Genomic DNA, 27,444 nt, shown 5'->3' on the forward strand with positions numbered 1-27,444 from the left:
GTGAATATTGAATATAAAACTATATTTATATAGTTTTGAGAATTTAGTAACAATTAAAGTACTCCAATTCTTTTGGTTCTTGGTTGGCCTCACTGCAATGTTCCCGAACTCAACCAGTCATTTTATGAAGAATGAGGCCACAGTACGTTGAATAATTTAGAGTTTATTTACAACTGGTTTTCTTTTCAGGGAGTAATTTAGTTTTGAGAGTCTTATCATTTTACTTCTCATTAGTTTCTCTGTAACAATCTGAATGGGGAAAATAAGACTTCTCCAGTGAATTTTATTACTTGGTTAAAAGTTAGTAATGGTGGTAGGGATGGGAATAGTTGAATATTGATTTTTATTTTTTATTTTTTAAAGTTTGTTTATTTTTATTAGTAATCTCTACACCCAGCATAGGGCTTGAAGTCATGATACCAAGATCAAGAGTTGCATGCTCTTCCAACTGAGCCAGCCAGGTATCCCTGAATATAGATTTTTAAATTGTTTCCCATTATTACATATAATTGAGAATTAACTGTGTTTTGTCAAAGCTTTCTATTTTTGAATTATCTAGACTGATGTGTTTATCCTAATGAGCAACTTAATCTTAACTTCTCACTATCCAAAAGGACTTAGAGATATCTAGCAAAATAGCTTTTACAGATACAAGGTAATTGTTGACATACAGGCAGCAGCATAATGTAAATGATTCTTCATTATCTTCCATTTATTTGGTGGTTTTGCTTAGGAAAGGGAATGTAATTGTGTTTTGAACATATAGTGTGGTGGAAACCATTTTTAGTTCAGTATCATTGGCGTTGGACAGTGGGGTAAAGGATTTTTTTTTCTTTATGTTAAGAAAACTACTGTCATAAAAGAGAAAACTATTTTAAATTATTTTGAAGCAGAAAGCTTCTGTATTTTGGATATTATTTTTCAACTTTAAAGACATAGTTATTTAATGTAGTCGCTGTGTATTTTAACTATTTTTTTGTAAATAAGTTCAAATTGAAAATTCATATTAAATTATGAAATTAAAACAAGTCTTACCATTCTCTTTCTGTTTATCCATGAGCAAGAAAAGATAGGTATATCCTAATAGATTCCATCAAGAATGAAAGAAATAGAGTCACTTTTCTTTAATTTTTAGCCTGATAACCAATCTCTGAATAGCCATGTAGTAGTCTAAAGAAGCTAAGCAAGTTTAGACTAAAGCAAGCCCATTTTGCTACTTTTTGTTTTCAGTTTTCTGTATTTATTTCCTTAGCATTGTCTTTGACTCACCAGTCAGAACTCCTTGGTCCATATGTTATAACTATAGTATTTCTCCAACTTTTTTGCTAGAAAGATGTATCCCTCTTCAGATTTTTTTTTTCAGATGTTTCTTTGGAGACTCATATTTTATTACAAAAATCAAGAAATTCCTTAGAAGACTTATGTATATTGTTTAATTCAAGTGAATTTTGCTTTAGATCCCATAATACAGTACTTATTTTAATAAAAAGAATGTAAATTCTCATTCTAGTATGATGTGCCGTGTTTATCCTGTTTATGTCTGCTCTATTTATATCTCCCTTCCTGTGCCTCAGTCATGCCATTTCAGACTCTGTGTGCTATGTGAGTACCTTAATTTAAAAAACTCATGGTTGCTTTTCCACAACACTTATCCCATGCATAGATCTTTTAGTGTTAGACTTCCAGTCTTTAACTCATTGGTATCATGGAGACTGTAAATGCAGTTTTTCTTTTCTGGTATCCATGGAATCTTTTGTTTCCTCATCCAGTATCCTGGCAAATCTAGTACTTCCTGGCTTCTCTTTCTTGGGTCCTAGGAAGAATCTAAATGCATTTAAGTATTGTAGGGCATAGATTTCTCCCTCATTAAATTCTGGTTAAAGTTCTCATATAATTTCCCTCTGCATAGTTGTAGTTTATTCAGTTTATGGAAATTAAAATGTAATTTTAATAAATAAAATCAAAAACAGTCCCAAGCAGTTGGATGAATTATAAACTTCAAGTGATATTATTTATGCACTTTTTACAAATGCTAATTAATATTCACTTTATAGGTCATTTGTTCTTACACTCATTAGTTAATGAATACCTCTGGCTGATTTATAGAATTATAGCCCCAGAGATGACGTGAAGCATTTTTGGCCTGCAGTACAAACTGGCCTATGAAGCCTGGGCATTAATGGTAGTTTTGTAATAGTAATTTATCATTCTATTTTGAAAACAGTGTTTGTTTAAATTGTATTTATTCATTTGAGAGAGAGAGCATGCATGCGCACAAGCAGGGGGGAGGGGGCAGAGGGAGAAGGAGAAGCAGGCTGCCCACTGAGTGGAACGCTGGGATCATGACCTGAGCCAAAGGCAACCGACTGAGCCATCTAGGTGCCCCTATTTTGAAAACAGTTTTTAAAGATAACTGAATTTATGTAAGATCAAAAAACTTACGTATAACTTAAACAGTACACATAAATAGTACAAGTTGCAAGTCATTAACTTTTTAAATCTTTTTGTTCCCATGTATGTTAGTTATCAAAGTTGTGTACAGACTTCTAAAAAATAAATGTGAAGGTTAGAGCATTTAAAGAATATGAATAAAACACAGATTTAGTACTTACCTCTAATTCTCAGAAATTCGATTTCTTGTTTCCCTATATGCCTAGGGTTATTTGGTCTTTTCTTGAGCTGGATAATAATGATATATTTTCCTAATTCGTGCTGCTGTTGAAAACGGGGGAGCAGAGGATAACTCTTATTTCCTAAGAAAGTGTAAGACAACAAAAGCGAATTGCCTTAACTTTGTTCTGTTTTCTGTTCCACTCTTTGCCCTCTGCAGGGGTTCCTTCCTCCTTTCATTCTTCCCTCAGTGGAAGAGATTTCCTCCTTTTATCTGAGGGTAGTTCCACTGCCTTTGTTCAGAATTTCTTTCTGTTTTTAAAAAACTTTAATTTCTGTCTCATTTTAGACTTGCAAAAATAGTATAGTTTCCTTATATTCTTCACCTCACTTCCCTGAATGCTAGCATCTTACATGACGATAATTATCAAGAACAGAAAACTAATACTGGTATAATATTATTAACTAAACTATAGACCTTACTAGAATTTCACCAAATTTTCATCTGGGTTGGTTTTTTGTTTTTCTGTTCCAGGATCCTATCTAGGAAACATGACACTTTTAAAGAATATTGATCAGTTATTTTGTGGAAAATCCCTCAGTTTTTGTTAGTCCAGTATTTTCTCAAGATAGGACTGAGCTTAGCATTTTTGGCAAGAGTATCATAAAAACGATGTTGTGTCCTTCTCAGTGCCGTGTTTCAAGGGGATTATAATGTTATGTCTTACTACTGGTGATTACTTGGTTCATTAGATCTGTTGAGTTTCTTTACTATGAACTGTGGTTTCCTTCATTTTATTATCTTTCCCTTTCCAGTTAGTATGTACCTTGTGAGAGATACTTGGAAATTATGTGAATCTTGTTTCTCCTCAAATTTCTGCCCTTTAATTTTAGCATCTATCAGTGGATCTTGTCTGCAACATTTATTACTGTGATATTTGCCAGGTGGTGATTCTGTTTCCCTCTCTTCTCTTTATTGATTGAGATTCTGTAGTATGGAAGTATTGTCTCTTTACTCCCATTTACTTATTTATTTGGCTGTTTATTTATATCAGTATGGACTCATTTGTTTTAATCTCTGGGTCTAAATCCAGTACTCTCATTATTTATTTTGTTGCTCAGTTTTTTCTGGCATTAGCCATTAGGGACTCCTTCAGGTTGGCTCATGTGTTCTTTCAACAGGCCCTCATCTTTTTTTAACTTTTCCTTGACTTTCTGACACCAGAAAATGTTCCAGGCTCATCTTGTGTTTTCCCTGCCCCAGCCTTAGAATCAACCACTTCTGAAGAATTGTTTCTTTATTGGAGAATGGTATTTAGAGACCAAGATCTGAGCACCAAGTATAATCATTATTGCTGGGTATCAGTCTTTCTAGGCCCTCTCAGTGATTAAAGCTTGGAAACCTATAGCTTTAATCTATAGCATGCTAACACACACATATATATGCATGTTAAAAACTATGAGTTTATACTGATAGCTCTGATTCCAGTCCAACACCACAGGGTTCATTTTAGCATTTCTCCTTTCTTTGTTTATAACTTTTTTTTCCCAACAGTGAGAAACCTGGTTCTTGGCATCTATGTTCTGTTTACTGATTTGTTCCATTCTTTTTTTTTCTTTTTTTTTTTTTTTTTTTGAGAGGGGGAGAGAGAGAGAGAGAGACTCCTGAATCCCAAGCAGGCTCCCCACCCAGCACAGAGCCTGATGCAGAGCTCAGTCTCACAACCCCAAGATCATGACCTGAGCCCAAATCAAGAGTCGGATGCTTAACTGACTAAGCCACCCAGTCCCCCCCGATTTGTTCAATTCTATTGTACACATAATTTCAGAATTATTAACCCGTACTCCTGTGAGAAACATTTTTACTAACTAGATTAATAGCATTTATATACAGTTGTTTTTGTCTTTAGCCTAATGGTGTCTGGTCAAGATACTCTTTTTTCCTTTCCTCCCTCCCTCCCTCTCTTCCCCTTTACCCTTTACCCCTTACATCTTCCCTTCCCAGAGTTATTCATGTATAATACAGTTAGGTTCATTTGTTGGCATTTTTATACCATTTTGAGTTCCATTCAAATCCTAGTTGGTTTTAATTATATTTTTAATGATGGGTATGTGAAATTATTATGGTTCTAAGTGTGAGAATTATTTAAAAATATGTATTCAGAGAAGCGTCTCTCCCTCCTATCCCTGATACCTTATTCCCATTTCCTACTTAATTCTTTCCTTCCTTACCCTGTAGGAAACCTATGTCCCTAGTGTTTGGTCTATCTTTCTTATATTTCTTTTGTTCTAATGAGCAGAAACATGTATTTTCATATATCTCCTTTGTTCTTACATGAAGGTAGTATACCTGTAAGTATTTTTGGATTTTGCTTTTTTCACTTAACAGTATGTCCTGGAAATCACTCCATATCATAAGAGATCTTCCTCATTTTTTTTAGTTGTATAGTACTCCAATCTTTGGATGTACCATAGTTTATTCAGTCATTTTCCTATGTACAGACTTTTAGTCTGTTTCTAATGTTTTACATTTATGAAGAATACTGCAATGTCCATGTATTTTTATATTGTTGGAGGTGTATTCCCAGGATAGATTCCTAGAATTGAGATTGCTGGGTCCAACAGTAAATCCGTATGTCATATTCTTAGGCATCACCAAAACTCCCTCCAGAATGGTTGTACCAATATGTATTCCCGTCAGCAATGTATGAGAGTGCCTGTTTTTCCTTATTTCCTCACTAACAGAATGTTTTTGTTATATTTAAAATTTTTTTGCCAGTCTAATAGGTGAGAGAAATGGTATCTTGGTTTTGTTTTAACTTGCACTTCTCTAATTATGAGTGAATTTGAACATTTTTATATTTTTGAGGGCCATTTTAATATCTTTTTTGTGTGTGTGAATTTTCTGTTCATGTCTTTTTCCTGCTCTCAATCTGGTTTTTGTGTTTTTTCTTTAAGAGTTCTTTACAGTAGTCTCCCCTTATCTGTGATGGATATATCCCAAAACCGCCAGTGGATGCCTGAAACTGTGGATTGTACCAAACCCTGTATATAACTGTCTTTTTCCTACACATACATATCTGTGATAACATTTAATTTATAAATTAGGCATGTTAAGAGATTAATAACAGGGATGCCTGGGTGGCTCAGTCGGTTAAGCATCTGCCTTCCACTCAGGTCATGATCCCCAGGTCCTGGGATCGATCCCTGCATCGGGCTCCCTGCTCAGCAGTGAACCTGCTTCTCCCTCTGCCTACAGCTCCCCCTGCTTGTGTGTGCGCTCTCTCTCTCTCTCTCTCTCTCTCTGATAGATAACAATCTGTTTTTAAAAAAGGAGAGATTAACAACAACAGTAATAAAGTAGAACAATTGTAACAATATACTGTGATAAGAGTTAAGTGAATGTGGTCTCTTTCTCTCTCATAATACCTTATTATACTATACTGTACTCACCTGCTTCCTGTGGTGATGTGAGATGATAAAATGCCCATGTGATGAGATGAAGTTGAGGTGAGTGACATAGATGTTGTGACATAGTTTAAGTTCCTGTTGACCTGAGAACATGTCAGAAGGAGGATCATTTGCTTATCAACCACAGTTGAAACACAGTAATATCCCTAATATATGCAGTAGTCCCCCCTTAGCTGAGTTTTCACTTCCTCTAGTTTCAGTTACCCAAGGTCATGATGAGAAATTATGTTGAGAAAGTCTCCCTTAATTCATTTCTCCTTGAGTGTTGCATTTTGAATGGATGTTGAATTTTGTCAAATGATCTCTCAACATCTGTGAAGAAAACTATATTTTTAGATTTATGAATGCAGTATATATTAATAGATTTCCTAATTGAACTAGTCTTGTATTCCTGGGATAAATCCCACCTGTTCATTTGTGCTTTCCTAATGTGGTATTGGGTTCGGTTTACAAACTGAAATTGTAAAATTGTTCCCTCCAGTGTATTTCAAAAGTAAAAATGTGTTTCTTTGTATTGCAGTACCTGACATGGTGCCTTGTAATTATTTATCTGTCTCCTTGATTAGATTCAGAGTACTTATAGAAGATGAATTAGATTTTGCTCTTATTTCTCCTTAGTGCCTAGCAGAGTTCTTTGTATATAGTTGGCATTCTCTAAGTGTTGTTGAATAAGTTAGAAGCAGAAATAGCCTATTAAAGTTTTTTTTTAATTAAACTTCTATTTAATGAAATCTGGGTATAGTGTTTCACTTAGAGAATGAACAGTCATATCTGTGATCAATTCCAAAGAGCAGTAGCCAGGGAAGTAGAAGAGGTCTGAGTTCTGTTCTAAAACCTTGGGTTTATGTAGGCCATGAATAACTAATGTTTTGGCTTCAGATATCTTTGGATACGAGTTTTTTCATCTGTCAAATCAGGTTGGACCCTCTGATCTTTTAAATTTTGTTTCATATCTAAAATAATTATGTGAAATTATTTCTTAATCATTGAGGTCTGTATTTTTAAATTCTGCATACTTTTTTTGAATTTTTGCTTTTTAGAATTGTTTACCTGTCATAATCATAGATATTCATGTGATTATAGAGCATTTTGCAAAGCACATTCTGACTGCAAATCAGTTATGTTACAGAATATTTGTTAAGAATATTGGTGAGATTATACAGCTTTTTTAACTAAATTATTTAATGTGTGCTTAACACATTTTACTTTTAGGTATGTCTGACAGCAGCAATGATACCACAGCTCTTGGTGCTTCTAAACCAGGCACAGAAGAAGTCGAGTCTAAGTCTGAGGTGATTGGGTGGTATTTCTATGGTTTTTTTGAAATCAGTCCATCTCAATCAAAGTTTTAGACTGTCCAAATTGACTCATTTGATCTAAACATGTGCCATTCTGAATAAACTCTTTTACACACATAGACATGGGAAAGGAGTGGGAAGAGAGAAATTTCTTCAATAATGGGAAGTAAGTTACTATTTACTTTTGGGCATCTGAAATTCTAGAATATACTTGTCACATAAAGATGAATGTAAAAGTTGGGGTCAAAGTATAGCTTTTAATTTAAACATGAAATGAGGTTTCTGTTGAAATAATATAGTAATAGGTTCATATTTGAACTTGTCTACTCCCGTATACTGTCTTTAGTTAGGTATGCATCAGAATCCAAGTACAGAGTTCTAAAAAAAAAAAAACCTGAGTTCTCGACTTTGCTTTTGACTCACTGAATCTGAAGCTGCAGTGATAGGCACCAGGCCATGCGGGGTTTTCTTTTTTTCTTTTTTTTTTTTTCTTTTTGGAAGTTCTACAAATGATTTTTTTTTTTTAGAGATTTTATTTATTTATTTGACAGAGAGAGACAGCCAGCGAGAGAGGGAACACAAGCAGGGGGAGTGGGAGAGGGAGAAGCAGGCTCCTAGTGGAGAAGCCTGATGTGGGGCTCGATCCCAGAACGCTGGGATCACGCCCTGAGCCGAAGGCAGACGCTTAACGACTGCGCCACCCAGGTGCCCCCGGAAGTTCTACAAATGATTCTAACCACTTCTTTGATGGTTCAATGACCCCACTAGTTCATTAGATTAAAGAGAAAGATATGAAAAAAGTTAATTTTATATTAAATTCAAGTTATCAGATGTTTTTGAATACCTAATACTACTAAAACCTCTCATGTTTATATTGCTTAACGATTTAGAGTAACACTTTCATATTGTCCCATTTTGAACCTTAGAACAATTTGGTATCATTCAGTTAGGTACTAGAACAACTGTTACTTTCCCCCTTTATTTGTTGAACATACTTATCTTTCAGAGATAGTAACTGACTTAGAGGAATTGGCAAGGCTGGGACACCATGTGGGGTCTTCTGGCTCCAGATGCAGTGTTTCTGAACCAGGTTGCCATCTGTGTGTATGCACAATGCCAGGCGTAGTATTTCTTCAACTAAGCCAAGATACTGTGAGTCTGTGTGAAAGCTTTAATGTGGGATTTAGAGCTAGATAATTTAATTTTAGTCCAAAAGTCAAGGATGAGTTCTGGGTGGCAAAATATGTATTACCTGTGGAAGATTCAGGATTCTTTGTGATTGAAAATAGTTGGTTATTTACTGTTGGTCAAAACAATGTTTTAATTACATTTAGTTCAGAGAAACTAGGGATTTATGTATATTGTATTTACCTTAACTCATGGATTTAATTTTTTATGATCAGATCTCTGAGTCTGTACTGTTGAGAGATGATCAGAGGAAGTTTGTTGCTTGTGAACTACAGGAAGGATTGGCAGCCCAGCCAATGATAAGATTCATAATAAGTGAAAGTACTGTGTTCGTGGTTTACCACTAGTGAGTTTCAGCTGTGTGAATGTCACTCACATAGATGTAAACTAGAAATTTCTTGCTATTGTAATAGACAGACCTGAATGACGATCTGAAGGAAACCACTGCCAAGTAATCGTTGTGAAAATTTGTATATATATTAACATTAAAATCCATGTTATGCATTCCCTGCATTTTTAGCCATACCCAATGTGCAGTGTTCAAGGAAATATTGTGATTAAAAAAAAAAAAAAAAAGATCAGGTGTGTGAGTACAGTCTGAATTTATGTCCAAATTTAAAAGTACTATGTGAGTTTACAGTTAACCAAAGAAGGATTTAGGGGTATTTTTTACTTTAAAATTCCCTGTTTATGGTGTGCCTGGATGGCACAGTTGGTTAGGCATCCGACTCTTGGTTTCTTCTCAGATTGTGATCTTGGGGTTGTGAGATTGAGCCCTGCATCAAGCTCCATGCTCAGTGTGGAGTCCTTTTAGGACTCTGTCCCTCTCCCTCTGCCCCTTCCCTCTGCACACTCGCTCTCTCTCAAATAAATAAATTAATCTTTAACATTCCCCGTTTACACTGGGTATTATATAAGACTAATGAATCACTGACCTCTACCTCTGACACCAGTAATACATTTATATTAATTAATTGAATTTAAATTTAAAAATAAATAAAATTCCCCATTTATTAGTATTCTAACTTGAATCTGCTCTTTTTCAAAATCCAGATGAAAAGATTTTGAGGGGGTCAGATTCCCTTACAAGAATTTTTCTTTGAGTATATCTCTAAATGTATTATGGCCGTTAACTTCTTATATGTTCTGTGTATCAGACTTTTCAGTAATTCAGACTAATCTTCAAGCTTGGTGCATCACTGGTGGTCAGTTTGATGAATGAATTAATTCTCACTCTACTATTATAAAGGATATATAGATATTGGTTTCTTAGAAATAGAATATTGAGGACAATGATGATAGTTTTGATTTCTTTAAAAGCAAAGCAAAACAAAACAACAGCAAGGGGGACCTGGGTGGCTCAGTTAGTTAAGCTTAGTCTGACTCTTGGCTTTGGCTCAGGTCATGATCTTGCTGCCCTGAGATGGAGCCCTGCATTGGGCTGAGCTCTTAGTGTGGAGCCTGCTTCAGATTGTTTCTTCCTCCCCCTCTCCTCCCCGCTCTCTCTCAAATAAATAAATAAAGTCCTTAAAAACAAACAAAAAAACAACAGCAAAAACTCACACTGTCAACCCTGAACAAGAAGAGACTTAAAGTTCATTTAGGTTCTGTAAGGTGAATTGCCTTGCTCACAATCATTCAGCTAGTTAATTGTAGAATCTAGGGTAATTTTCTAGCTCTCAACCAAATGATCTGTCTGTTAAAATATCCATCTCGTCAGTGACCATAAAAATGCTTTCTTCTTTTATGTGTGTGTTTTTTAATGACATCAGTTTTTTTCTTTTTAAATTAAATAAGAAGAAAACACGAGCTTGGCTTGCTTTGTACTCTAGTCCAGTCTTGATTACAGCAGATGAAGGTGGATTTTGTTCTTTGTGTTTTTAATATTTAAACTTTATACCTTGAAATGTGTTTAAACTGCTGATTATGTATCTGGAGAAGAAGTAATGGTTTAATAGGCACCATTCACAGAGAGTCTGTTAGGTGCCAGACACTGTACTGAATTTTCTATATGTATTATCTCATTTAATACTGTACTAACCCTGATTGCATTTGAGGTATTCTCCCTCATTTTATAGATTAGGCAACAAAGACCTGAAAGGGCTAAGGTAGCTAATGAGGAAAAGAGCTGTGATTTAAACCCAAATAAAAGTGCAAAATATGAGTAAATTTAAGAAACTAAATAGGGAAAAAATTATTTAAAGATAGAAGCAAGGATATTGGGGAAAAAGCATATAAGGTATATTTTTAACAAAAAAGGAAAGAAAGAAAAGTTAATGTGTTAGGTATTAGCATGTTCTAGGGTTATCGCCTGAATTCTTTTCTGTCTGCCCTTCAATACAGTAACACTAACACATATACCAATTTCTAATATCCAAAAGATATATACAAATATTTGCATTTTTCTTTTATGATGCTACAAGGGGAATGTAGATCCTGCAATCACGATACATGTTGATTAATAGAGGAAATTTTAAAATAAATAAAATGTAGAGTAATAATGTCTTTGGAGTGATACAAATAAAGAACTGTGGCAGTTCAGAGGAATATCAGCCAGGATCATCACTGCAGGTGGCATTTTAAACTGAGTCTTAAGAGTGTGAGTAGAATTTGAGTATATGAGTGATGATGGTCGCTGCTTGAGCAAAGGCATAGAGAAAGGAAACTGAGTGACATATATGGGAAAATGTGAATAATTAAGTTTGATTTAATAGGGTATCTGAAGACGCATAGTTGGTGGAAAGAAGACAGTCCAGGTCATGGAAGGATTTTGAGTGTCAAAAGGAGTTTACTTTTATGTTGTAAACATATTGAGGAGGGAGACAGATGTTAAACATATACATAAATAGAGGCACCTGGGTGGCTCCGTTGGTTAAGCATTTGCGTTCAGCTCAGGTCATGATCCCGGGGTCCTGGGATCTAGCTCTGAGTCGGGGCTACCTGCTCATTGGGGAGCCTCCTTCTCCCTCTCCCTCTGCCTCCCCCCCACTCTTGTGCACACACACACTCTATCTCTGTCTCAAATAAGTAAAATCTTTAAAAATATATATACATAAATAATCTTATAATGTAGTCTTTACTGCTATAAAGCAGGTTAAGGGGCTGAAGAGTGATGGAAACTGCTGATTTGCCTTGCTTGGTCAGAGAAGGTCCTTCTTAGATGATGTTTTAGCAAAAACTTGAATGCAGTGAGGGAGAGAGTCACATGAAAATCTGGGAGTATGAACTTTCCAGAAAGAGGAAACAAGGGCAAAAATAAGATTGGTGTGTTTGAGGAACAGTGGTGAGGGCTCTGTGGCTGAAACTGAGTGTCAGTGAGGAAAGAGTGGGAGGAAATGTGGTTCAGGTGGTAGCTGGCAGCTGAGATTGGCTTGATACAGAAAAGAGAATGACAGAGGATGAGAAAGTTGGAGGAAGATTTGAAATGCATTGGTCAGGTAGCACCTGGTTGAAAATATAAGACAAATTAGGAGTTGATACCAATATATTAAAACATTTTTAAGGGAGATTTGCAACATATGAAACAAAGGTTAAATAATAAATGATTTTACATATACTCATCATCCAGATTCAATAATTTTCTGAATTTTACCACATTTGCTTTAGCCATTCCTTTATAATAGGTTTGAGAGTCATCTTCCTTTTTTTTTTTTTTTTTTTTTTGAGATTTTATTTATTTGTTTGACACAGAGAGAGAGAGAGAGCGCACAAGTGGGGGAGCAGCAGAGGAAGAGGGAGAAACAGACTGTCCGCTGAGCAGGGAGCCTGATGCGGGGCTCAATCCCAGGACCCTGAGATCATAACCTGAGCTGAAGGCAGACCCTTAACTGACTGAGCCACCCAGGCGCCCTGTCATTTTTCTTTTAAAATCATGAAATTGCCAAGGTAGAATAAATAAAATAAAATAAAAAAGAACAGAGCTACAAACAACATTTGGATTCAGTTTCAACTCTGTCTTGTCTGTTTTAGAAAAGTGTAGTGAGGATACCCATAGTGAAAAAGTCAGTATTAGTGTTGGTGGACCTATTCTAGTATTTGTCCTGTTGGAGCTGAGCTGAAAGCAGTGTGCTATAATTATGATATCTTTATGTAATATGGCGTTTTCAGTTTTCCAAGCAATTTCCTATTTGATTCTTACGATACATAGGTGAGATTAATAATCTCATTTTATAAGGAAGAAATTGAAACTTAGGAAAATAAAGTGACTTTTATAAACTTATGAAAAGGGGCAAGGCTAGTCCTTAAATCCATGTTTCCTGATAATGCTGGTGAGTTCTCCAGAGACTTCATGCAGGAGGTTTATTCACCTAATACTTCTGAACCATGCTGAGCTAACACTTTATAATAAATACATTAACTAGTTTTTAAAGAAGATCATATTTTTACTAATGCAGAGGAAGTTTCAAAGACTATTTGAATTATGAGTTTAATATAATTGCTTTCTTTTTTTGTAGGCAAACAAAAATGTAAATAATTTCATCTGACACAGAAGGCATTTGTGCTTTTTGGTATTGGAACAAAGTATGGTCTCTGTTGACATGCATAATTACTCCACTAAACACTGCGACCTTCATTGTTTGAAGCCATAACTAGAACAATTAGAGTTAAATATTTGTGGCTACTTTCTCTTCTTCTTTCACGCTGTTCACTTCCTTCATTGTTCTTTCGTCTCAGATTGACTGTAATTAACAACTTAGTCCTTTAAATTAGCAGAAAATATAGCTACGTGACAGAACATTATACCTACTGAATATATGCAGCCAGTGAACTGAGCACTGGAAATATTTCACAGTACTTTTTAATAAATTTTCAAATACCTTTTTTTTTAATGGCACATTTAAGAAAGAATTGGAAAAACTTCAAGCTTATTATTATATCATTTTATTTTTGCTTGCTCCGTGGTAAATTGGAGTAAAGAACAATGTTAAATGTGTATGTTTTAGGAGATATAGTGCCTTGTGTAGTTGCAGAAGTCCAAGGCTATGACAAGTTCTTTTACATCTTTTCTGGAAAGTTTCTACCTTGTTTCTTAAGCATTGTAGAAATTAGGTTTTACCATTAATAATGTAATTAAATTGATAACAGCAAGAAATATATTTCCAGTATGCCTTCTCTTTCATTATTAAGATAGAGTTTTAGTCTGGGTGAATTTTTGTTAATGTATCTTTTATTTTCCGTGGGGTATTCACTTATAAATGCTGACTGTCATATGTAAAACCTTTTTAAATGTTAATGTCAAGATATATTTTGAATTAGAATTTGAAAAACATCAGTTGTGCCAGAAAAAAATTACAGGAGCTTTTTTTCTTTTAGCCTAGGGCCTCGGTAGCTACAGGAAAGGCTGTAGACTAGGAGTTGAATAGCCAGGGAGAAGAGTTACTGTGCATCCTGAAAGTGAAGATGAAGTTAGGAGATACTTGGTTGCCTAATTGGCCGAGTTGAAGGAGAGAATGGTATGAGAAGCAGCTAAAGGAATAGATAGAGGTCAGACTGTAAGCAGTTTTATGAGCCATGTGATCGCTCTTGTAGTGTTGAAAAGTTTGCTGGACTGATGGACAGTGTTAAGTGCTTCACCAAAGGAGTGCATCCCCCACCTAATGCAGTTGGTCTCATGCTTTGGAATGGGTTATCTCTATGACATTAAAGTGAGTAAGTATTAAGACTTATGGGACCCACTAGTGTAAGAAGCGGTTTATAGCATCAGGCTATTTACAGAGTCTTTCAGCCTTGGCACTGTGACATATTTGGCTAGATGATTTTTTTATTGGGGGGGATTATCCTGTGCATTGTAGGATGTCTGGTAACATCCGTGTCCTGTCCATTCAGGATTCCAGTAACACTCCATCCCTACCATAAGAACCAGAAATGTCTCCAGACATTGATAAATGTTTGGGGGAGGGGGTGTGCAAAATCAGCCCTGGTTGAGAACCCAATTGAGTTATTAGGATCATTGATAACACATACGTATTTGCTGGCAGTTGATGCCTTTTGCAGTAACAGACTTAGTATTCTGAAGCTCCTGATTCACACATGTCCTGGCTTAATTCTGTATTTGCCCACAGTGGGGAGTAGGAAGTTCCAGGATACAGCTGTCCCTAGGACTCTGATGTTAGCAAAAGACAGTACTAATGATGTAATTGGAGGCTGATGTTTCATTCTCAGTTGTTGGAAATGAGGGTCAGATAAAGACAATGCTACTCTTTAACTCTGCATAATGATATGGAAATAGAAGAAACAGCAGTACGAGTTGTCAACATTTAAGAAAGCAGTAGGTTTGACTCATGTAGATATCTGAATGCATATCTATTGGTTGGCATGGCCCAGTGATGTATTCCAGTCACCTTTGGAAAGGTAGTATAATGTAGAGGTTAAAATGGGGTCTCTGAAGCCAGACTGTCAGATTTGAATCCCAGTTCATCACTTGCAAGATATATGTCATTAAGCAAATTTCTTAATCTTTCTGTTTTCTTACCTGTAAAACAGGAATAATAATGGCACATACGTTAGAAAGTTGTGGGGTTGAGTGAGATAATGCACATAGAACAATTAGAACTAAATCAGTTAATTTATGAAAAACACAGGATAGTGCGTGGCACATGGAAGTACTCAGTTAGTGTTAGCTCTTAAAATTCTTGTAGGGCCCCGTTTGCAAGAGGATACATTATTTAAATTATTTAAATTCCTTACCCTTCCTAGTCCTCGGTTTCCTCATCTGTAAAATTGGGAAAATCTCATCTACTTCACAGGGCACCTGTGAGGATTAAATGAAGTAATTAATGTGATGTGCTTCGCACAGTGCCTGGCATGTAGAAAGCAGTCGATAAAGATCAGGTTTTCAGTTATTGTATTAGATTAGGGAACCATGAAGCTATCAAACAAGTTTCATAGCATTCTAACTTTCTGAAAAGTTTCTAAACCTTACCGTAGTTTTCACTTGATACTCAGAAACATTCATAAGACCATTTTCCATTTATTCAGTTCTTGCAGCTCTGATGTCAGGGTCTTATGTTGCAAGCAATGCAACCAACTCCAGCTTGCTTACCAGGAAAAGACACTAAGAGGATATGAGGTAGCTTACAGAATCATCAGAAAGATTGGAAAACCAGAATCCAGGCTTCATACCTAGGACTCTACCCAAAATCATGATTCAGAATTGTTTCAGTGAGGGTCCCAGTGCTGCCATTGCCTAGCACCAGATGTAGCAGCTTGTACTGCCAGTCCCCGAGCTGTGGTGCCGGGATGTTACCACTAGCGCTGTGGCCACTAATGACCCAGAATTTGATCTTGCCACAAGTTATAGCTGCTCCAGAGGGAGTTCCTGTCATCCCTCTTTCTTCTTATCACTGGTTTCTGATTCCAGGTCTGGGGCAAGTGCCTTTTATTTGACAGAACCTAGGTCCTATGGCAGTGCCCCCAGGGCTTGGAAAACAAATAATAATAACAGCTTACATAGTACTTCCTATAAGTCAGGCACTTTTCTAAGTACTTTATATATATTTCATTTTATTCTCATAACAATGCTACGGAGTAGGTACTATTATCATTTTACAAATGAGGAAAGAGAACTTCAAGAAACTTACCTAAGGTTACATAGATAGTATGTGGAACCCAAGTAATCGGGCTCCAGATAGTTGCTTGATTATCTGGTATTTTGAGCTTTTGTATAGTAAGACATAGGCTCTGTCTTTCCCTGGCCTTACAGTGTGGAGGCTTTTCCCAATACTGGATGTAGGCTGTGGCTGGGCAGCCAGAAAAATTATATATATACACACACAGATACACACACACCCAATACTTGGCTAAAGTCTGATTTGGCAAACTAGTTATTGCCTCGATTGCTGACTTAAGAGATCTAGGAGAAGGGTCACTGGATCTGAGAAACAGGGATTTTTTTTTTTTTTCAATGCTCTGCCATTTTTTAGATACTCTGTCAGAGTACAGGTGCTTATGATTTTCAGACTGGCTTAAACAGGGAATATATATCTGTAAATGACACTTAGGACTGTGTAGTGATTTTTATAGTGAGAGGGTATTGGTCTAACATATTTTTGTCATGGAGACGTATTTTGGAAAACAAAAAACTTCATTTGCTGCTAGGTTCTAGAGCTGCAAGTCAGTCCTTCCTTAAAGGTGGGTACTATGATCAGGCCATAAGCCTCCCCCCACCAGATTGGGCTCTCTGGGTGGATTTGGGGCTAACAGGAGAAGTGGATCCCCTACCATTAGAGATGATAGAATGAATTTTACGCTTTCTTTAAAAAAGAAAACAGTTTGAGATAAAATTTTCGTACAATAAAATGTATCCATTTAAATATACAGTCCAGTGAGTTTGACGAGGGTATAAACTTGGGAAACCATAATCATAATCAAGATAGAGAATGTTTCCATCATCCTAAAGTTTCTGTGTCCCTTTGCAGTCAGTCCTCCCCTCCCCCCTCTCAAGGCAACAACTGATGGGCCACAGCAGATTTTGTATGTGCTACAGTTCTACATAAGTGGAATCATTTCGTTTGTCTTCTTTTTGTGTCAGGCTTTTTTTGGCTCAGCAGAATGTTTTGGGATTAAGTAACACTTACTGTGTACATAAGGGATTCATTCCTTTCTGTTGCTCCGGAATATTACATTATGTACGCATGCCGCAGTGTGTTTATCCATTTACCTGTTGGTGGACACTTTTTTCTAGTTTGGGGCTCTTATGAATAAAGCCGCTGCGAATATGCTTATTAAAGTCTCTTCTGGACATTTGTTTTAATTTTTGTGGTGAATCATTAGGTGTAGAATGGCTGAGTCATATGGTCAGGTGTATATTTACTTTTATAAGAATTTGCTAAACATTTCTCCAAGTGAAGTACTTTTTTACATTCCCTCCAGCATTTACATTATGCAAATTCCAGCTACTTTTCACTAACACTTGTCAGTCTTTTAAAACTTCAGCCCCGTATAGTGGGTATATAGTTGTATCTTAATTTGGGTTTAAATTTCATTTCCTAGATGATTAGTGATGTTGCACATCTTTTCATGTACTTAACTCACCTTTCATATATTTTCTTTTGTGTAAAGTGCCTGTTAGAATTTTAGCCGTATTTTGAGTTGTCTTCTTATTACTAAATTGTAAGCCTCATATATTATTATATTATTATATACATATTTACATATTTTGAATACCAGTCATTTGTCAGATACATATATTTATTCTCTTCCAGTCTGTGGCTTGCCTTTTTATTTTTATTTTTTTTTTTTAAGATTTTATTTATTTACTTGACAGAGACACCCAGTGAGAGAGGGAACACAAGCAGGGGGAGTGGGAGAGGAAGACTGCTCCCAGTATAGCAGCCTGATGTGGGGCTCGATCCCAGGACTCCGGGATCACGCTCTGAGCTGAAGGCAGACGCTTAACGACTGAGCCACCCAGGCGCCCCATGCCTTTTTATTTTTTTTTAATGGTACATTTTGAAGACCAGTTTTTAATTTCGATGAAGCCCAGGTTATCAGTGTTTCTCTTTTATTATTTTATGCTTTTTGTGGTCCTAAGAAATATTTGCCTACTCCAAGATCATTATTTAGTTTAATAAGCCCATTTCTGTTATAGTGATTTTGATCTCCAGCATTCTTTTTGGTTCTTTACTATGATTTCTGTATCTCTGCTTACATTGCCCATCTGTTCATGTGTGCTGTCTGCTTTTTCCATTATAGCCCTTAGCATATTAATCATAGTTGTTTAAATCTGATAATTCCAACATCCTTACCATATTTGGTTGTGATGCTTGCTGTGTTCAAATTGTGTTTTTTGCCTTGGGTAGGCCTTACAGTTTTTTCTTGATACTCAGATAGGATGTAAAAGGAATTGCTGTAAATAGACCTTTAGCAATATGGCTGTAGAGTATGGGAGAAGGGACACATTGTATAGTCCTATGATTAGGTCTCAATCTTTTAGTGAGCCTGTGCCTCCAGACTGTGAACTTCATCAAGTGTTTCTCAGTTTTTCTCTCCCTTGCTTAGGTGGGACAAGATACTAGAGTGTGCTGGATTTGGTTACTTCCCTTCCTGAGGTCAGTTAGGGGCTGGTCATATCCAAGCAGGTTGGGTTCTGGTTTCTTCTAAGGGTAGGCCTTGTTAAGAAGAACAGAGTGGTGGGGTGTCCGAGTGGCTCAGTCGGTTAAGCGTCTGCCTTGGGCTCAGGTCATGATCCCAGGGTCCTGGGATCGAGCCCTACATTGGGCTCCCTGCTTCTCCCTCTCCCTCTGCCCCTCCTGCCACTCGTGTGCATGCCCGCATGCTCTCTCTCTCCCCCCGCTTTCTCTCCCTCTCTCTCACTCTATCTCATAAATAAATAAAATCTTTAAAAAAATGGCAAGTAGATTTAGTAGTAGAGGATCTTTAGAAGGTTTTAAAGTTAAGAGAAGTAAAGTGTGAAAAGTTGATTGGACCCTACTGTGAAGGACCTTATCTTAGTCCATTCTGGCTGCTATAGCAAAACACAGCCAGGGGGGCTTATAAACAGCAGAAACTTAGTTCTCATAGTTCTGAAGGTTGGAAGTTTAAGATCCAGTGCTGGCAAAGTCAGGTTCTGGTGAAGGCCCTCTTCTAGGGAGCTCTGTTGGGTCTTTAAGAACACTAGCCGCGTTCATGAGGGCTCTACTCTCGTGACCTAAGCACCTCCTAAAGGAGCCACCTCCTGATACCTTCACATTGGGTGTCAGGATTTTAACATGTGAATTTGGGTAATGGGGGATACAAACATTCAGACCATAGCAAATCTTAAATGAATCTTAGAAGAGATTCTAATTTTATTTCTAAAGGGCATAATTATTCCCCAGAGCCTTTTGTATAATTATTTTGAGTGTTTAAATTTAAATTCAAATTCAGTTTCAGTTTAAAGCATGAATGAAGTACTGTGAATGGCTTTTATTCAGCGAGATGATGTGGAGTTTTTGGTTTTGAGCCCTATTCTGCCAGTTTTCGTATTGGCTATTAATTTTCATGTTTATAATTAATGTTTAATAAATGATATTTCTAAAAGCAGGTCATTCTTTGTGAGTAAGAGAGTGAACAGATAAAAGCTAGAATATTTGTATATCTTTAGGCAAATGAATATTCCTGTTACCTGCTTTATGGCATAAAGTTGTATTAGTTTATGTACTTTTCATTTTCAGAACATTTGTTATAAACTAAAACAACATATAGGTTTACTGTTAAAATTTTCTCTGCTGTGTCTGCATCATGAACTATTTGTCCCTCCCCCCATCTCTTTTACAGTGTTCTCTGCCCTTTAATGTTCCACTGGATGCTTCTCTTCAGTTTCTCTTGTCCCCCTTACCAGTTCATGCCATCAACATCCCTGTTGTATTGATAATTCCCAGATTTAGGTGTTCAGTCTCGGGCTCTGGACCTGCATTTTGAAATTCCTGATGTACTGGTGGACTTGGATACCCCACATTCTCAAATTCAGAATGTCTACAACACAACTCATTTTCTGACCTTCCCAAAGCCAAATAAACATCTACTTTTCCCACTTTGGTGAGTGACAAGTTTGTCTTTCTAATTGTCCAAACTACAAACTAGGTATGAGGCAAGAAGAGGCATAGGTCATCCTAGATGTTTCTTCCTTTTTTATTTTCCACAATCCAATCACTCTGTAAGTCTTTTCTGCCTCTTTTTTTTTTCAAGATTTTATTTATTTATTTGAGAGAGTGAGCATGAGCATGAGGGCCAGAGGGAGAGGGAGAGGGAGAGAGAATCTCAAGCAGACTCCATGCTGAGTATGGACCTCAGCTTGGGGCTCGATTTCACGACCTTGAGATCATGACCTGAGCTGAAATCAAGAGTCAGACGCTCAACTGACTGAGCCACCCAGGCACTTCTCTTCTGCCTTTTAAGTGACTCTTGAATCCACCTTTTTCTATTCCCACAAACTTAATTTAATTAAAGATCATTATTATTTCTTACTTGAACTGTAAAATAGTGTCTTAGTTTTTCTATGTGGAGTCTTTCCTTCTTTCCCTTCAGTCTAACCTCCCATGAGACTGTTCTCTAAATTGATCAGGCTTTCCTGCTGCTTTCTCCTTATCCCTTTCAGGATGAAGTCCACGCTTTGGCATTATGAAGCGCATCATGATAGGCTGTTGCTAATTTTCTAGCCTCCTTGTTATTTTTATTTTTAAAAACTTTTAATTTTGATGAGATTTCATACTGAAAACTTAAACTCTTTACCCAGATTCACCAACTATTGTTTTGTCCCATTTACTTGAACATTTTCTCTCTCTGTATATACAACTTCCTTTTGGATCCATTTGAGAGTGATTCACAAACATCATGTCCCTTTTTTCCTAAGAACAAGGACTTTCTCTTATATAACCTCAGTATGTTTGTCAAAATTAGAAAATATAATTAGAAAATTGATACAGTGCTATTGTTTAACCCACAGTTGTTCCAATAATGTCCTCTGTAGCTGTCTTTCTCCTTGTTTGTGAACCAATTCATATTGTACATTGTACTTAGCTGTCTTTGAAGTCTTCTCTTCCACGCAACATTTCCTCTCTTTGTTTCTCATGAGCTTAAGCTTGTTGAAGTATACAGGCCAGTTTTTATCCTATTTCCTTAATTTTTGGTGTTTATTATTATTTCCTTCCTAGTGCTTACTTTGAGTTTACTTTGCTCTTTTTTTGTTTTCTTAAGGTGCATCCTTAGATCATTGGCTTTAGATCTTCTATTCACATGTAAGCATTTAAAGCAATTAATTGCTCTCTTAGGTGCATCCCACAAACATTATTGTTCTTGTTATCATTCAGTTCAACATATTTTCTTTCTCTCATGATTTCTTCTTTGTGCCATTAATTATTTAGATGTGTTATTTAATTTCCAAATTTTGGTGATGAGGTCATGGATATCTTATTGCAATTGATTGTAATTTAATTCCTACTGTGGTCAGAGTAGATATTTTATATGGTTTTAGTATTTTAAAATTTATTGAAGCTTATTTTATGCTCCCAGATATGATCTGTTTTACTGAACATGTCATGTTCATGTGAAAATAATGTGTATCCTGCCATTATTGAGTTTACTGTTCATTAAATTTTAGTCAAGGTGACTGATAGTATTCAGATCTTCTGTGTCTATGCAGATTTTCTTTGTCTAGTTGTTCTTTCAATTGCTATGAGATAGGTGGTAAAATCTCTAACTGTGATTATGGCCTTGTGTGTTTCTCCCTTTAATTCTGTCAGTGTTTGTTTCATTTATTTTGAAACTCTATTATTGGGACCAACATACACATTTATGATTGTTACATATTCCTGATGAATTGATCCTTTTATCATTATGAAATGTCCCTCTTAGGTCCGGTAATGCAGCTCTGACTAAAACAGATACTAATAAAGCTGCATTGACTTTCTAGGTCACCATCATCTCTTGCTTAGATTATTCTGTTAGCCTCCTAATTGTTCTCTTGCTGATGCATTTGTTCACTTAGTGTAATTCAACACAGCTGGAAAAGAGTGATCCTTCTAAAACATAAGTCACGTCATTTCATTCTTATGTTCAGAACCCTCAAGTGGCTTCTTACTTCACTGAAAATAAAATCCAGAGTTCTTATGATGGTCTTTAAAGCCACACATGTTCTTGCCCCTGGCTGTTTCTTGACATTTCCTCTCTTCTTTCCTTGCTCTCCTGTCAAGCCACATGGCCTTCTTGTCTTCCCTTGAAAAGCTGAGCTTCTTCTCACCTTCTCGTCTTTGTATTTACTATTTCCTCTGCCTAGAATGCTGTACTCCCAAATATTTTTATGACTTACTCCCTTACTTTATTCAGATATTACAAAAATATTAAAACCTCTTCTGAGATTTTCCCTGACCACTCTGTTTAAAACAGCACATGCCTGAACACATGTGCACTTATACATGCCTGTTAGCACTTATGACTGTATGACATGCATACTTATTTGTTTTTTCCCCCAACTGGAATGTTAGCTCAATGAGGATAGGGAGTCTTGTCTGTTTTGTTAACCACTCTGTCTTGTGTGTCTGAAATTGTGCCTGGCACATCAAAGTGCTCAATAAATTAGTTGAACCAATGACTATATGAATGAGGAATCACCATTCTAGCCAAGTTGCTTTACTTGCAATTTCTAGAATATACCAGACTCTTTTTCCACTATGCTCCTATTATTCCTTCTATTTAGAATCTTTCCTTTACTGTATCCCAATCTGTTATCCTACAAGATTCAGATTCAAGATTAAACACCATTGCTGATTAAGTTTTCCCTCTTAGTCCTCACCACATTGTTAAGTACTTCCCTCTGGTGTTCACCCCACTGTATTATAATTATTTTTTTTTTTGTCTGCAATACACTTTAGGTTTATGTAAGCCTAAGACCTGATTTCTATTTTTGTTTTATCCCATGTACATTGTCTAGAAGATAGTAAATACCCGTTGAATCACCAGCTGTTTTTAGGAGGAAGAAAGTAAGAACTTACCTTACAGTTTGAAAGAGTGATGATTATTTAGATAGCTAGATCTTAGTCTTCCAGGTTGAATTAGAGACCAAATAACTAGTGTCTCTTAATTTGCAAGAGGCAGACACCTAATTCCAACACTCAGAAGTAATCTGGGTGTATTGTAAGGATGCAGTAGCAGTGAGGAAAATAGGAATCTCAGAAGAATACAAGATACCAAGAACATTCAATGGAAAAAGGAAAATCTCTTCAACAGATGGTGCTGGGAAAACTGGATTATTCACATGCAAAAGAATGAAGTTGAACCCTTATATACAAAATCAGCTCAAAATGGATCAGAGATCTAAATATAAGACCTAAAACTATAAAACTCTTAGAAGAAAAAAACGGGAAAACTGTCATGACATTGGATTTGGCAGAGAATTCCTGCATATGATACCAAAAGCACTGGAAACAAAAGTAAAAATAGACAAATTGAACTACATCAAAACTGAAAACTTCTGTGCATCAAAGGACGCAATCAACAGAGTAGAAAGGCAGCCTGTGGAATGGGAGAAGATATTGGCAAACCATATTTCCAACGTGGTTAATATCCAGAATATAGAAAGAACTCCTATAATTCAATAATAAAAACACAACCCAATTTAGAAAATGAGCATAGGACTTCAATAGACATTTCTCCAAAGATAATATACAAATGGCCAACAGACATAAAAAAGTCCTCAATATCACTAATCATCAGAGAAATGTAAGTCAAAACCACAATGAGATATTACTTCTTACCTGTTCCAATAGTTACTACCAAAAAAACAGTAAATATTGTTGGTGGGTGTATGAAGGAATTGGAACCTTTGTGCACTGTTGGTGGGAATATAAAATGGTGCAACCATTATGGAAAATAGTATGCTGTTTCTTCCAAAATTTAAAAATAGAGTTACCATGTGATCTAGCAATCCCCTTTCTGGGTATATTTCCAGAAGAATGAAAAACAGAATCTTGAAGAGCTATCTGTATACCTGTGTTTATAGAAGCATTATTCACAATAGGTAGAAGCAATCCAAGTGTCCATTGTTGGATGAATGGATAAATAAAATGTGGTGTATACCTACAATGGGATATTATTTAGCCTTAAAAAGGAAAATTCTGCTACATGTTACAGCATGGATTACTCTTGAGAACATTATGCTAAATGAAATAAGCCAGTCACAAAGTCAAATACAATACAATTTGATTAATGAGGTGTCCAGAAAAGTCAGATTCATAGAAACAGAAAGGAGGATGATGCTTGCCAAGGGCTTAAGGGTGGGGGGACATGGAGAGTTGTTGTTTAATGTGTGTGGAGTTTCAGTTTTGTAAGATGAAGAAGTTCTGGAGATTGATTATACAACAGTGTGAATATACTTAATACTACTGAACCGTACACTTAGAAATGGTTAAGATGGTAAATTTTATGTTAAGCATTTTTTTATCACAATTTTTAAAGAAGAATCTAAGAACAGAAGATTTTCATAAGGTCAGAATTCAGAAAGGAACTAGCCACAGATAACACTGTCAATAAACTTTGACAAGTTTGATTAACACTTGCCAACTAGAGTTTGTTAATTTTTAAGTAGTGACCTGTCACTGACATAATTCTGCTCTTTGCTCTTCTTCTGCCCTCATTTGTCTTCCAGTACCCCAGTTGGCTAATTCTCTCAGCATCCCTCATTTACACTTTAAAACGAGTCTGATTAGCTCAGAAGATTTCTCTTTCCTCTGTTGAGCGATACTTTCTAACCCGATCTTCTCTTAGCTTGCGAACTGTGGATCAGCCAGCCCTGTGTCTTCTTTGGTTCAGTTAGTGGCCACTCCTTAATTGGGGACTATGAAAGAGATAGTTTTTCTTAGTAAAGATCAGTGAATTTCTGTAAATGTATGCATTAAGTAGTCAGATATCCTCTTAACAAGACATTTCAGGTTCTTTTGAAATAGATACTACTTTAGGGAGCCTGGGTGGCTCAGTCAGTTGAGCATCCGACTCTTCATTTTTGCTCAGGTCATGATCTCAGACCTGAGATCGAACCCCGTGTCAGGCTCTGGAGTCTGCTTGTCCCTCTCTCTGCTCCTCCACTGCATGCGCACTCTCCCTGCCATGAATGAATGAATGAATGAATAAAACTATGTTAGTAATAAGGAGGATATAGTAGATGCTGTGGCTCAGTTACTCCCTTTGGGGCTAAAGCCCTCATTCCAGGAGTATTACCTGCTGAGGGCTCATAGCTGAGTCTTCCCAGGAATTGCCTCTGCCAAAGACAGTTGCCTTATCCATAGGTAGGGTTATAGCCCTACCCAGGGGATAGCCTACATCTAATGATCAGGGGTACAGATGTCGGGGTACAAAGGCCTGGCCTCCTTGCCTTAATTTGGACTACTTTAAAGAGCTGTCTCAGCTTCATTGCTCCCTCTGGGGTTCGCCAAGGTCTGTAATGTAACAATAGCATTGCCACTCTGTCCAGTCTTACTGGCCTCTACTGAAGTACTTTACTGGAGGACTCTCAGTAGGTTGTCTGCATGCAAAATTCTGTTTATTAAGAGTGACTTGCACATAACAAGCTTTCACTAAATGTTGGTTAAATTTGTCTATACTTTTTCAAAGTGTGGCCTGGAGGTTTTGGAGGACCCCAGGAATATTTCAGGGAGTCTACAAGGTAAAACTGTTTTCAATAATACTGGTAAGACATTTGCATTGTTTGTGTTTTTCGTTACTGTGTCATTTGCACTGATGATACACAAAAATAGGTAAATAAGGGCATCTGGCGGCCCGGTCAGTTAAGAGTCTGCCTTCAGGGACGCCTGGTGGCTTAGTCGGTGAAGCATCTGCTTTTGGCTCAGGTTGTGAGCCCAGGGTCCTGGGATCAAGTTCCGTATCAGGCTCCTTGCTCATTGGGGAGCCTGCTTCTCCCTCTGCCTGCTGCTCTCCCTGCCTTGTGCCCCTCCCACCCCCAGGCAAATAAATAAATAAAATCTTTTAAAAAAATAAGTCTGCCTTCGGCTCAGGTCATGATCTCAGGGTCCTGGGATTGAGCCCTGTGTCAGGCTCCTTGTGCAGCGGGGAGTCTGCTTCTCCTTCTCCCTCTGCCCCTCCCCCTGTTCATGCTCTCTCTCACTCTCTCAAATAAATAAAACCTTTTTTAAAAGAATAGGTAAAACTGCTGATGACCTAGTAGGAATCAAGGTGGTTCTCCCAAGCTGCAGTAGTAGTCCTATTCTCTACCATTATGTACTTGCATTTTTTAAAAAATAGCAACTTCATTTAAGAATGTCTTTAATAAAGCAATAAAAGTTTTATTATTTAATGGTTTTTTTAAAGATTTATTTATTTATTTGACAGAGAGCCCACAAGTAGGCAGAGCGGTAGGCAGAGGTAGAGGGAGAAGCAGGCCCCCCGCTGAATGGAGAGCCCAGTGGGGGGCTTGATCCCAGCATGACCTGGGCCGGAGGTAGATGCTTAACTGAGCCACCCAGGCGCCCCACAGTAAAAGTTTTAAATTCTGTTTTATTTTTTTTTAAGTTTATTTATTTAATCTACACCCCAAGTGGAGTTCAAACTCATGACCTCGAGATTAAGAGTCCTGTGTTCTTCCAGCTGAGCCAGCCAGGTGCCCCAAAATTTTAAATTTTATTGTCTTTTTAATATTCTGTGGGATAAAATGGGAATATGTATAAAGATATCCTGCTACACGACAAAGGTCAGTTTTGTTGTCTTGAGGAAAATCACATGTGTGATTCAGTTGTTAGCTGAACTAACCGGTTTTTGTTTTTTTTTAATGTACCACCATTTTTTTTTTATTAAAAATGGCAGGCAAACTGTGGCTGTATTCAGACTTGGGTATTTGAGAGACACTTTTGGAAAACCTGTTACTTCAAGTAAAATAACTGACATCATTTCTTGCCAGTGGTCAAATTCAAGTTTTCAAGCAAAAATTAGAATTTTGGAAAATTTATACGCACCAACCTGAGCTTGATGGCTTCCGAGTACTTAAAGACTGTTTTGATAAGATCAGATATAAAAATAAGACTTTTTATTATATAGGGAACTGCGTCAATGTTTGGATGATATGTGTAAGTCACCAAACTAATGTTTTCTAAATGACCAATGCATGATGTTACCAAATACAAAGATGTATTCAAAGTACAGGGTAGACTGATGGATTTTAATGCTATAGATTATGAAAGAAATGTATCATTATAGTTTATATTCCACATTTTAGTTAGCTTTTAAGAAATGACCACTTGTCAAGTTTTGATATAGTATCAAAAAAGTATGTCCACAATTATTTGAAGAGGCGGTAGCCACGTAAGCCATATTTTCTTCGTATACTTGTACCAAAACAACATATTGCAACAGATTGAATGTGGGAATAGATATGAGAGTCCAGCTGTCTTCTTAC

The 27,444-nt window shown here is 36.6% G+C and overlaps 1 protein-coding gene across 14 annotated transcripts in view; it reads left to right on the forward strand.

Moving 5' to 3' along the window:
- ARFIP1 (ARF interacting protein 1) overlaps positions 1-27,444 on the forward strand; it is a 114,147-nt gene that overhangs the window by 7,910 nt on the left and 78,793 nt on the right. For 5 of the 14 annotated variants that reach the window (XM_045798807.2, XM_045798804.2, XM_087866522.1 and 2 more), the window contains one exon: positions 7,294-7,373. The exons of 4 other annotated variants lie outside the window; for them this stretch is intronic. In XM_045798807.2, coding sequence (XP_045654763.1) covers positions 7,296-7,373 — 78 coding nt within the window. In that variant the 5' untranslated portion in view covers positions 7,294-7,295. Of the gene's footprint in view, positions 1-7,293; positions 7,374-19,927; positions 20,085-25,649; positions 25,726-27,444 lie in introns of those variants that run through there. 5 more of the 14 variants (XM_087866521.1, XM_087866518.1, XM_045798810.1 and 2 more) reach the window with 4 other exon arrangements.

This window comes from Ursus americanus, chromosome 13 (assembly GCF_024610735.1).
Source record: "Ursus americanus isolate L20-20 chromosome 13, mUrsAme1.1.p, whole genome shotgun sequence".
NCBI classification, from domain to species: domain Eukaryota; kingdom Metazoa; phylum Chordata; class Mammalia; order Carnivora; family Ursidae; genus Ursus; species Ursus americanus.